General features: G+C 46.5%; 1 protein-coding gene and 1 non-coding gene across 3 annotated transcripts in view; one reads left to right on the top strand and one right to left on the bottom strand.

The window, feature by feature from the left end:
* The window catches only part of CIB4 (calcium and integrin binding family member 4), a 66053-nt gene that overhangs the window by 52156 nt on the left and 1557 nt on the right, over positions 1–12340 (top strand). For both annotated transcript variants that reach the window (XM_043916324.1, XM_043916325.1), the window contains 3 exons: positions 4336–4477; positions 11264–11373; positions 12243–12331. In XM_043916324.1, the coding sequence (XP_043772259.1) occupies positions 4336–4477; positions 11264–11373; positions 12243–12331 (341 nt within the window). The remainder of the gene's footprint in view (positions 1–4335; positions 4478–11263; positions 11374–12242; positions 12332–12340) is intronic.
* Positions 6268–6374, bottom strand: LOC122704218. Its single transcript, XR_006343819.1, has one exon. It is a non-coding gene; the product is annotated as a U6 spliceosomal RNA (small nuclear RNA).

Below are 12340 nucleotides of genomic sequence, written 5' to 3'. Positions count from 1 at the left end.
ATCTGTGGTCATCATGTTGTGTTCATGTACTGTTCTTGCTACCAGCAGGTACCACACCAACAGCCATCTCTACGAGATGGTGTGTGGGGGGGGTGGGGGTAGGGGTGGGGGTGGGTGTGTAGGTGGATAATAGTCATGTGATACGGGTTTAAAGGGGAATGAATTGACTTCCTGGCAATTATTCTTCCTCCCCCATCACTCCCAGTAATTCCAGGAAAAAACACCTACTTCTGCTTCATTGACTATGCTAAAGCCTTTGTGTGGATCACAACAAGCTATGGAAAATTCTAAAAGAGATGGGAATACCAGACCACCTTACTTGCCTCCTGAGAAACCTGTAAGCAGGTCAAGAAGCAACAGAACCAGACATGTAACAATGAACTGGTTCACTGGTCACCCTGTTTACTTAACTTATATGCAGAGCACATCATGTGAAATGCTGAGCTGGATGAAGCACATGTGAAATCAAGATTGCTGGGGGAAATGTCAATAACATCAGATATGCAGATGACATCACCCTTATAGCAGAAAGCAAAGAGAAACTAAAGAGCCTCTTGATGAAGGTGAAAGAGGAGGGTGGAAAAGCTGGCTTAAAACTCAACATTCAAAAAGCTAAGATCATGGCATCCAGTCCCATCACTTCATGGCAAATAGATGGGGAAACAATGGAAACAGTGACAGACTTTATTTCTTGGATTCCCAAATCACTGCAGATGGTGATTGCAACCATGAAATTAGAAGACGCTTGTTCCTTGGAAGAAAAGCTATGACAAACCTAGACAGCATATTAAAAAGCATAGACATTACTTTGTCAACAAAGGTCCATCTAGTCAAAGCTATGGTTTTTCCAGTAGTCATATATGGGTGTGAAAATTGGACCATAAAGAAAGCTGAGTGTCGAAGAATCGATGCTGCGAAGACTCTTGAGAGTCCCTTGGACTACAAGGAGATCAAACCAGTCAATCCTAAAGGAAATCAACCCTGAATATTCATTGGAAGGACTGATGCTGAAGCTGAAGCTCCAATACTTTGGCCACCTCATGCAAAGAGCTGACTCATTAGAAAAGATTCTGATGCTAGAAAAGATTGAAGGCAGGAGAAGAGGACAACAGAGATGGTTGGATGGCATCACCGACCCAATGGACTTGAGTCTGAGCAAGCTCCAGGAGATGGTGAAGGACAGGGAAGCCTGGCGTACTGCAGCTCATGGGGTCTCAGAGAGTCGGACACGACTGAGCGACTGAACAACAACAATCCCCATGACTCCCAGTAAAGCCAAGTAATAGGGATAACCCCCAGGGAAGGGTTGGTATCTCATCCCATGGTTGGATAGATGCCTAGGCAGTGGGCTTATTGATCTGAGTGCAGGAGAACAGAACTGGAGATGGGACCTCCCATTACATCTGATTGGATTCTCATTGTTTCTACCTCATAGAGAAGAATTCCCATTTTAAGTACGAGAGGTATCTGACCTGACATTTTCTTGTTCACTTGCATCTGCATTGTAAGCATTATCTTCAATTGTGGTTTCCTTGCAGGAATCTTGTTAAGCCACCTATCCATTTGTGAGAGTTAATTTAGTTACAATTTGGCAAAGTAATCTGTAAAGCCACTTAGCTACGTGCATGTGACCTGGAATATATCACACTAGATGGCTCTTATCAGGATCCATTCGAGGCAGGCAAACCAAGCTTTCTAGGGAGCATGGAGGTGAATGGACAGAGGAAACAGGAGCTAGTTTGGAAGACCTAGCAGCACAGCCCAGATTCACCTGGACTCTGGCCACTCCTGAAACAAATTTAAATATATATATGAGATTAATCCTGTCAATTGAAAATCTTATTTACAATGCAGATCTCTCAGTGTATTGGTTTACTAAGGCTGCCATCACAAAGTATCACAACTATGGAGATTAGACAGAAATGTGTTGTCTCACTATCTGGAGGCTGGAAGCCTGAGGATCAAGGTGTATGCAAAGTTGGTTGCTTTTGAGAGCGGGGAGGAAGAATCTTTTCCACCCCTCTCTCCTAGCTTCCAGAAGTTTTCTGGCAATATTTGGCATTCCTTGGCTTGTGCCTGTGTCACCCAGATCTTGGCCTTCATCTTTACGTGATGTTCTCCCTGACTAAGTGTCTCTGTGTCCAGATTTCCCATTTTATAAAAACAACATTCATGTTAGGTCTGGGGCCCACCCTAGACCTAATATGCCCTTAACTAACCACATCTGCAATGGCCCTATTTCCAAATGAGGTCACATTCTGAGCTATTTGGGGTTAGAATCTCAACATATAAAATTTGGAGGAGATGCAATTTAATCCATTATGCTGGGTTGTACCTCAGATCTTCTAAAACAGGATCTCTGAGGGCAGGAGTTACAATTCATGTGTTCAAAAGGACCTCGGATAACCAGTATGCTCATTAAGGCTAGAGATCTACACAGTCACGGGAGATGACTCAGAATGTCCTCTCTCCCATCTCAAGTGCATACACCAAATAGAATTAAACCATAGATTTTCATATTGTAGCTGAGTTCAAAAGAAACAAAACAGAAATGTTCATGACGAATGTCTCCAAAGTGGAGACATTAAAACCAGAGAGCAAAGCACTGGCTGAAGCTAGGCCAGCTCCAAAGAGTAATAGACAAGGTCATGGGCCCAGAGAGGCTGAGGCTGGGGCTGGGTTCCAATGAGGGAGCTGTTAGGGTGCGTGTGCTCTGGAACTACTCCTTTTGCAAGAAGCCTGGAGCCTTGAAGAAATACCTTGTCAGTCAAAGGGGACTAGAAAAATCAACTAAAGGTTTGTTTCCACTAATTAAAACTTTGGAAGATGGAGAAACTGCTGTGTGAATTTGCAGAATCAAATAGCTTTCTTAGGTGAGATGCATCTAAGAAAATGGAAATTTGGTTGATGAGCAGGGAGTGATCAGCGGTCAGTCTGGGACACCAGAAGCAAAGCTGGAATCTCATAAGGCCTACCAGCAATAGTGTGAGGTTAGAGGAGACAGAGGCTGGATTTCTGAGCAATTGTGGGCCAAGGAGTCCCACTAGGTGGGGATGGATAAGGGACACAGAGAGCAGGAGGAGGAGAATGCCAAAGATGAATATGTTACTTTTAAATATTTCCAAGATTGTTCTGTGCCTCTAATTCTCCTTAAATCTGCCCATCCCCACAGCATATCCCACCTGTCCATTCCTGGGCGCTGGAGAGAGAACAGCAAGGTGGCCTTCATGAGCTGCCACTGAGCTGGTTGAGAAATGGCTTAGAACCTTGTGGTGCCAGCTCAGAAGAACCCTCTCATGAATGACCCTGGCCAGGCCCACTTTAGAGAAATCAGGGTTTCTAAAATCACATGACGCTTCCTCTTTTGGGACTCAAATTTGAGAACTAGTTGGTTTAAAAATGAAAACTGCTGAGCAAATTATAATATCTTGTAGCAGTTGTATACCAACTTATAATAATATCTTGTAGTAGTTGTATACCAACTTAGAGCTACCATCTGTTGAGTGTTATTTATTGTGCAACTTTAGGGTTTTCCAGGTGGGGCTAGTGGTAAAGAACCTATTGCCAATGTAGGAGATGTAAGAGACATGAGTTCAATCCCTGGGTTAGGAAGATCCCCTGGAGGAGGGTATGGCAACCCACTCCAGTATTCTTGCCTGAAGAATCCCGTGGACAGAGGAGCCTGGAAGGCTACAGTCCATAAAACTGCAAAGAGTTGGACATGACTGAAGCAATTGAGCACACACGCACACGCAACTTTAAACCTGTCCTGTTTAATCCTCACAACAGACCTATTAAGTAGGTCTATTAAGTAGTATTATCCCACCCGATCTTGTGGATGAGAAATCTTAAGCTCTGGAGATTATGCAAAATGGTCACTAGTAAACAATGAAGCCAGGACTGAAACCTGGGTCAGTCTGACTTCTACATCAATAGGTTAATAGTAGTTAAACATGGAGAGTGAATCAGGAACAACATTTATCCCATTTTTAATATTATGGGGGGTATTTTCCAAATTTTACATACAAATTAATAAACATAAAAAAAAAGAATAACAACCAAAAAATGAGCCTTTGGAAAGTACCTGCAGGAGAAGACAACAGAAGACAACAGTGGGGAGAGTGATGTTAAGTGTGGTCCTTCATCCTAGGTACCCTCCATCATGTCCATGATCCTGGCTCATTGACCTAACATCTACTCCAGTATTTAGGTTGTTGCTCTTGCTTTCTTCCCAAACCCAGGACACTGTGCTTCTAATAGATTAATGAGGCCCTGGGAGGCATGAACCTGACACTGACAAGCCTCCTGCCTCTCTCTCCTCCTGCCCACCTACAGGTCAACCCTTTCAGAGACCGAATCTGCAGAGTGTTCTCCCACAACAACGTGTTCTCCTTTGAGGATGTGCTGGGCATGGCATCTGTGTTCAGCGAGCAGGCCTGCCCCAGCCTGAAGATAGAGTACGCCTTCCGCATCTATGGTGGGTGCTGTGGGGATTGAGTGGTAGGACAGGGGCCATAGAGTACCACATCTGGAATCCATCAGCATCAATGCATTGGTCTGATGCTGTTCATTGGGGATTAGTTGAGTATGAGGGTATTATACTTCTCAAGTACTGTAGATCTCTCTCTCTCTCTTTTTTTAATGGTTGAGAAGTCCAGCTCTAATGGATTGATGACTTCCCTTCCATGTCACCAGAGAGAGGCAAATGGAGTCACTGGTGCTGATATTCCATATAGTTAATAGGTTAACAGGTTAATAGTAGTTAAACATGGAGAGTGAATCAGGAACAACATTTATCCCATTTTTAATATTATGGGGGGTATTTTCCAAATTTTACATACAAATTAATAAACACACAAAAAAAGAATACCAACCAACCAACCAACCTGCATGGGCAGGCCAAAAAGAGAAAGAGAGGAGCTATATATATATATATATATATATATGGGCATATACTATATATGGGCATGAAGGGGTTATGCTTGTTCTATAAAAGTTAAGAGATTTAAACACTGGAACTATCTTAGCCACCAAATAGCTGAGAAATCTTAGGCAAAACGGTTTACTTTTTAGAGCCTCCGTTTCCTCATCTTAAAAATGAGCAAGTTGAGAGAGATCATCTCTGAGGTCCCATGACACTTTATGCCTCTGATCTTGTCAGGGAGCCACAAAGCTCTGCTAAAGTTCTGCTCTTCAGCCTCATGAACCCCTAACATATATGGGGCCCTGGAAATTCTCAAAAGGAACCAAAACGAAAGAAACAAAGCCTTCAAACAGATCATGTGCAAGGCTTCAAACTCATCTTGACAACCCCTGGGGCCAAAGGACTCGAACTTTTAGGCTTGTATAGTTCGTCATCTCTCCTGTCTTCCTTTTCTACCAGCTCCCCCTACCCACTCCCCACATGGCGGACACCATCTAATTCCTGCCTTAGCCAAGTGGACTTGGATAGAATGGAGTGAAGGGGATTTAATCCAGAGGGACCTGTGAACTCTCAGTGTCTCATCTCTCATGTGAAAGGGGCTTAATGATATTTTTGTATTTGATATGTCTTCAGGCTTCGTATCCAGTAAACGCATATGAAATCAAAAGTTTCCCTACAGAGAAAAGCTGAGTAAGCTCCTATCATACTGTCGCTTCTGCGGAAAGCAACTATAAACTCTAAACAAAATGGAAAAATCAGCTACCTCATGGCACTGCATGGCTACGGAAAGCATAGACTTAACCCCTGAAGAAAGGAAATGGTATGAATGGCTCTCCACCCACCTCCCCCAACTTTTAGTTTTGTACTTTTCCAGCCTGAAGGTGAGCTTCAGTAAGTGGCATCATACAGGACTGGTAGAAACCCTGATCTCTTTCTGACTTGAAAAATCAGAGAGTTTAGGACACCTTTCCCCTCAAAAGTGAAAAGAAGGGAGAGTCCATGAAAGAAAGCCAGAAGGAGCCAAATCTCATTCTGACCTATAAACCATATATACCAGGGTGAACTTAAAGCAGCTCAGGTAAGAATGAAAGGACTGAATGGAGAGTTGAGCTGCCATTGCATTTTATTTTATTTTATTTTTTTTTGCCATTGCATTTTAACAAGGTCCCTGAGTGATAGGGATTGCAGCTGAAGTCTAATCAGTTGCCCACTAGAATAGAAAATTCATCACTCTTTGGAAGAATATAACAGAATCCACAGTTTCTACATAAAACATTTATAATGTCTAAGATAAAATTATTCAATATCTTAGTATTTTTTTTCTTTTTTTTTTTTATTCTTAAAAAAATATGGAACGCTTCACGAATTTGCGTGTCATCCTTGCGCAGGGGCCATGCTAATCTTCTCTGTATCGTTCCAATTTTAGTATATGTGCTGCCGAAGCGAGCACTCTTAGTATTTTTTAAACAAAAAAATGATGCATTCCCAAGAATGAGGACTGAGTCTGATATGAGCCAGATGTTGGGATTAGCTGATAAGTACCTTCAAATGATGTAAAAGAAAATGGGCTCCTAATGAATGAAAAGATAGAAATTCTCAGTAGAAAAATAGAAACTATAAGGATCAAATGGAAAATACAGAACTCAAAAATAAAATATCTGAAATAAAAATTCACCAGTTGAGCTTAGCAGGAGAATCAAGATGAAAGAGTCAGTAAACCTGAAGACTGATCAATAGAATATAATCTAATCTGAAGAACAGAGAGGAAAAATATAATGAGAAAAAAGAAACAGATCCTGAAGGACATGTAGGACCATAGGAAGGTCTAACAAATATCCAACTGCCATCTCAGAAGGAGAGGAGAGAATAAACAGGGCAGAAAAGATATCTGAAGAAATAATGGCCCCAAATGTCCTAAATTTGGTGTAAGACACAAATTTATAGTGAACTTCAAGCGGGGTAAGTACAAATGAAATCACAGACCCAAATTCAGTTGGTTTAGTAGTCCATTCAGTATTATTCCTCCTTCCTTACCCCAAGTAGTCCTGGGAGTCCCCAGGGATTTCCAAGCTATCCACAGAATTCTCGCTCACGAGCTGTGATACTTCTGTCGGGCCTTCCTTCCACCACAGAGCACTTGCAGTGCTATCTGTAGCCTCTCCTGCCCCCTGTTAGTACTCCTCTGGATGGGCCAGCTCTTTTGGGTGGAAAATGCTGACCCAGACTAGGTGCTCTTGTCTTACCCGTGCAAGTAACAGGAAGTTACCTGGGTAAAAGGCAACTGAGGAAGAGCAGCAGTGTATTAGTTTTCCACTGCCATGTAATAAGTTACCACAAACTTAATGGCTTTAGATGAAACATACTTATAATCTCACAGTTTCTGTGGGTGAGGAGTCTGGGCACAGCTTGGTCGGGTCCTCAACTTAGGGTTTCACAAGATTGCAATCAAGGTTTTGGCTGGGCTGCAGTCTCACCTGAAGAATGATTGACAGGGGAGGAACCCACTTACAAGTTCACTCCAGTTGTTGGCAGAATTCATGGACATGTCTGAGCAACTGAACAACACGGAACTTAGAGCCCTGGCCTTTTGTTGGCTACCGCCTGCACACTGCCCTCAGTTTCCAGAGGGTGATCTATGCTCTTAGTACATGGGCCTCCCAATGTGGCCAGTTGCTTCTTCCAAGACAGCTAGGGAGCCTCTTGGGCCAGACTGCTGGCAATATAACATATTATATTATAGACACCTCATCTGTTGCGAAATCCTGCTGCTTAGATGTAAGTCCCCCCACACACTAGATGGGTGTGTCAATTAGACAAAAGCATGAACGCCAAGAAGAGCAGATCATGAGGGGAGGAAGGCACTAGAGTTTGTCCACCATAAGCAGTGTGGAGTCCATGGCAGAAGTTAAGCAGGCTTCCCGAGGGCCTCAAATGCAGCTGGAAAGTGGTCAGGAAACCAGGTAGCTCCTTTCTCCTTTTCTCTCTGTGGCTGCCTAGTCTCTTATCTCTGCTTCTCGCTGTGCACCTTCTCTTTCTGCAGATCTAATTTTTATGCCTCTGTGCCTATGGACCAAAGTTGACTACCCCAGCCTTCACATGACCTATGGGCTTCACTCTGATTGATGGGCCACAAGCATCTCTGTCTCTCATTTCCATTTTCTTAGGAGATGCTTATTGGCTCCACGAAACCAGAGATCCAGCTGCCCTTGGGTTAGGGGACCAAGCTTGTCCAGTCATCCACAGCAAAGAAGAAGCAGAGTCACATAAACAAATGTGGCTTCTGAGGCCAACCACTGGGAGTTGAGATGCTGCCCAGAGATGGTAGTGTAGGCTGGGCAGATGTTCCAAAAGATATCTGTCTCACCTGTCTTTCCATTGTTTCTAGAGCTAAACAAACAAAACCACCAAACCTTCAGGGAACTAGATAAGTTCCCTCAAGACAGGGGAGCTCAAATATCTTCAGCTCAAGAATGGGGAGAAGGTCCTCCCTCCTAAGAGGTCAGACAGGGTCCTCAGGTCACATCAAGAAGGAGACACTCCAGTCCCCTACACAGTCCTTGTATCTTCTCCCCTCTACCCCCCTCCAGGGCCCCCTCAAACAGTTTCCTTCCTTTTTGAGCTCCAGTGCAAAAGCAAAAAGCACAGAGCCTTCATGCAAATCAGTGGTGCAAATAGATGCCTAGGGACTCGTAAACTCCAAGGCTTCATCAACTAGACTCAGGCAAATCTGAATTCTCTTCGGGCTCAGAAGATTTGCTACCTTACAGAGCTGTCAGCAGAACTGAAGATAGGACATGTGAATCTCTGAGCCTGGTGCCTGGCCCATGACGGCTGCTCTATAAATTGAGGTGGTAGTGGTAGGAATGAAGGAAGAAGAGGAGGACTAAAAAGAAGGGAAAGAAAAGGAGAAAGAAAAGAGAAGAGAGGATGATGATGTGATAGCCTCAGAGATCATCCTTAGCCAGTCTGAAGACCTAACTCAATGTTTTAACCCCTCATTACACCAATTGTGGCCTAGATACCAGCAGCAGCATCATTAGCAGAGAGCTTGCTCGAAATGTAGAATCTCAAGCCTCAGTCTCCACTTACTGAATCAGAATCTACCTTTGAACAAGACTCCCAGATGGTTCCTCTGCACCTGAAAGTTTCAGAAGCATGGCTCTAACCCACTGATTTTCCAACGTGGCCAATACTGGAATCGCTGTTGTTCAGTTGCTGAGTCGTGTCCAACTCTCTGTGATCCCACGGACTACAGCATGGACGACATTGGAATTACCTAGGGAGTTTTCAAGACCTACGGTTGCTTGGGCCCCAGTTGCAGAGACTTGATGTGATGGTGTTGGGTATGCCCTGGTTGGTACGCTTTTTGAAAGCTCCCTGATGGATTCTAAAGTGCAGCAGGAAAAAAAAGTGCTGAAGAGTTACTACTGCTCTGACCTACTATATCAGTTAGGACTGCATTCAGTTACTTGTAAGAGCATCCTTGTTTGAAAAAAAAGAAATCCTGGATTCAGGCAGTCCAGAGCTGAGGTAATGGCTCCAGGAGGCAACCAAGGGCCCGGGCTCCTTCAAGCCCCCTAATATCCCATCTTTAATGGGACTGCCATTCTCAGAGTCACAAGATGTATTCTGTGCCTACAGGTATCTCCTCATCCCAGTCAGGGAGAAAAAGAGATGGGAGAGGGGATAAGGACAAAATGGGCACTGAAACACATAGATGACATCTACTCTTCTTTAACAAACTTTCTTGGAAGCACCACCCAGAAAACTTTGGCTATAACGTCATTGGCCAGAACTGTTACATAGTCACACATAGCCCCAAGGGGGACTGGAAGGCTGTGTATTTTAAGCTGGACATAAACATGAATTGCAATTCTGTTAAGAAGAAGGGAAGGGTGAATGGCTGTTGGTCAAATCCAGCCAGCCAGCCACACCTACCCAGGACATACCTCCTGGCCTCCAGTCTCTGCTCTGAGGGACCGTCCTGGCCTCCACCTAATCCATCCTCTTCTCTCAGTGTCTCTGGGGAGACTTTCTACCTGTCAGAGACCAGCATCCCAGCACTGCTTTTCTGCTCGGGTCAGCACGGCTCCCACCAGCTGTGAATTACCCTCAGACAGGTGCCAGAGCACCAGTGGCTGATCTTCCCAGGCCTTCCCAGCTTCTGACATGGGGATGCTAGTGGCTGGGAGTGGTGAGGGAGGCAACCTCAGTTCCCGTGGGAATAGTGGTGAAGGCCTGCCTTACCTCACTCACTCAAATGAGCTAATTTTGTGAAAGTACTTTGTAAATTGCGAGGAGTAACATGACAGATAGGGATGATGATGGTCAGAGAGTTTGAGGGACACCTGAAAACTGAGCCCACCAGCTCTCTCCTTTCCCTCCTTGCTGGGAAACAGCAAGAAGAGTCCCCCCGCAAAGTGGCCAAGAGCGCGGGTCATGAGACTTCTGAGGCCACATGGGCTGGCCAGTAGCCCAGAGCTCCCAGCCCCTAGTCCTTTCCCAGGCTGTTCTGCCCTGGCACCCCCAAAGGAAGGGAACTGTCCAGGACCACACTTTATTTCAGCAAATTATTCTGTTTTCAGATGGCTTGGGATCAAAGCCATGTTGCTTTGCCGCAGTCTCTGCATATGGGAGCTGGGCCAGCAGGATACCTGGAAACACTGCAGGGGGTAGGGGGAAGGGTCTCAGGAGAGGCTGCAGGGCTTCTCGCCAGAAGCGCAAGGTCACTGCGGGGCCCCACTCCCTCCAGTTCTGACGCTGGCCCCTCCCAAGCCCCTCTGCCTCTCCCCCGCTGGCTCTGATCCATTGCCCGTGGTGTGTCGCAGCGGAGCCGTGTAGGGAGCGCTTAGATGAACATCATTGGCTTTAGCGTCCAGTCCCCGTGGCTGATTAACATTCAGCCAGGGGAGAGCCACCTGCCTAAGGAGTGAGGTGCTCAACTGGACCTTTATGTCCACACCCTTCCTTGGAAAACAGAGACCAAGGTCTTGGCTCCACCCCCGAAGGGTCCCCATGACACCAGCAAACTCATTCCTCCACTCTGGGCCCAAGTTAGCTCTAGCTGTCATTCTTCAGTGTGGGATATTACACAGTTCCTAAGGTTTGTGTGTTTCATATTCAACTGTCATCATGAGATCTAGAATCGAACCTGCCTTCTGCTGCTGCAACTCCCCACCCTCAGGCCTGCCCAGGTCCCCCTGAGTCTCCGATTCTAGGCCCACCTGGCAGAGTTGGGCTCCTCGGGGCCTCAACAGAGGCTGGTGGGAGCCTGCAGTTTTCAGCCGATGCCCTAGCCCCAGGACTCCCTCCCTCTGAGGCCCCGCCTCCTCTTGGCAGATTTTAACGAGAATGGCTTCATTGACGAGGAGGACTTGCAGAGGATCATCCTCCGGCTGCTCAACAGCGATGACATGTCAGAGGACCTGCTGACCGACCTCACCAGCCATGTGTGTGCCCAGGGCTGTGGGGCGGAAGGGTGGGTCCGGCCATCACCAGAAGCCTCTTGATGGCAGGCAATGAGGGGCTCTGGGGGATGCATACTTGCTAGAAACAACTACCCCCAATTTTCTGTCCTCCCTCCAGGATCATGACTCCCTTCCTGGGTCCCCAGAACAGTAGCCCAAGCCCCCCATCCAAGGGGCCCTCCCACCAACACTGTAGCCGCTGCAGGCAGGTGGGCCAACAGCAGCTCAGCCTCAGATGGACACATCACAACGTCCCCTTCCCCACACTATACCAGCACCACACAATGCCCAGATGTCCTCACATGACGCCCTAAAGGACGTGAAGACAGCCCTGGGCCCATCTGTCCTAAGACCATGAGAACTCTTTGGTCTGGATGGGAAGTGGGAGCAAAGATAAAACCATGAGGGCTCCTGGCTGCCTCCCACCCTGACTGTGCACCTTGCAGAGTGGACCCCCACCTGTGACTGGGCGACAGGAGCGGGTGGGGGTCGTCACCCTGCCCATCACCCCCACACCGTTCTCACTGCCAAGTTTGTGCTGGAGACACCACGAGGACTCTTGCCCATGATGAGATCAGCCCACAAGGTCCCAGACAGCAGTACACATAACCTCATCTCTGCACCTCTGTGTCCTTGTCGGGGTCAGGATGGCGGGGGCGGGGGGTGGTGCGGGGGGGGGGAGCCGGCAGGGAGTGGAGAACCTGCCTCCAGGGGACTCTAGGGATGCTAAGCGCCGGGCAGAGAGCCTGGCTTGTGGTATCACTCAGCATGTGGTCCCTGCTCCCCACCCCTGCACCCCCATCTCACTTTCTGATTCCCTGCATTCTGGCTCCTTCTGCGCCCCTGTCCAGGTCCTGAATGAGTCAGATCTGGACAACGACAATATGCTGTCTTTCTCAGAGTTTGAACACGCGATGGCCAAATCTCCAGATTTCATGAAGTAAGGTGT

This window comes from Cervus elaphus, chromosome 11 (genome assembly GCF_910594005.1).
Source record: "Cervus elaphus chromosome 11, mCerEla1.1, whole genome shotgun sequence".
Classification (NCBI taxonomy): Eukaryota; Metazoa; Chordata; class Mammalia; order Artiodactyla; family Cervidae; genus Cervus; species Cervus elaphus.
Note: the sequence above shows the minus strand (reverse complement) of the source record. Positions and strands in the feature narration are given on the sequence as shown.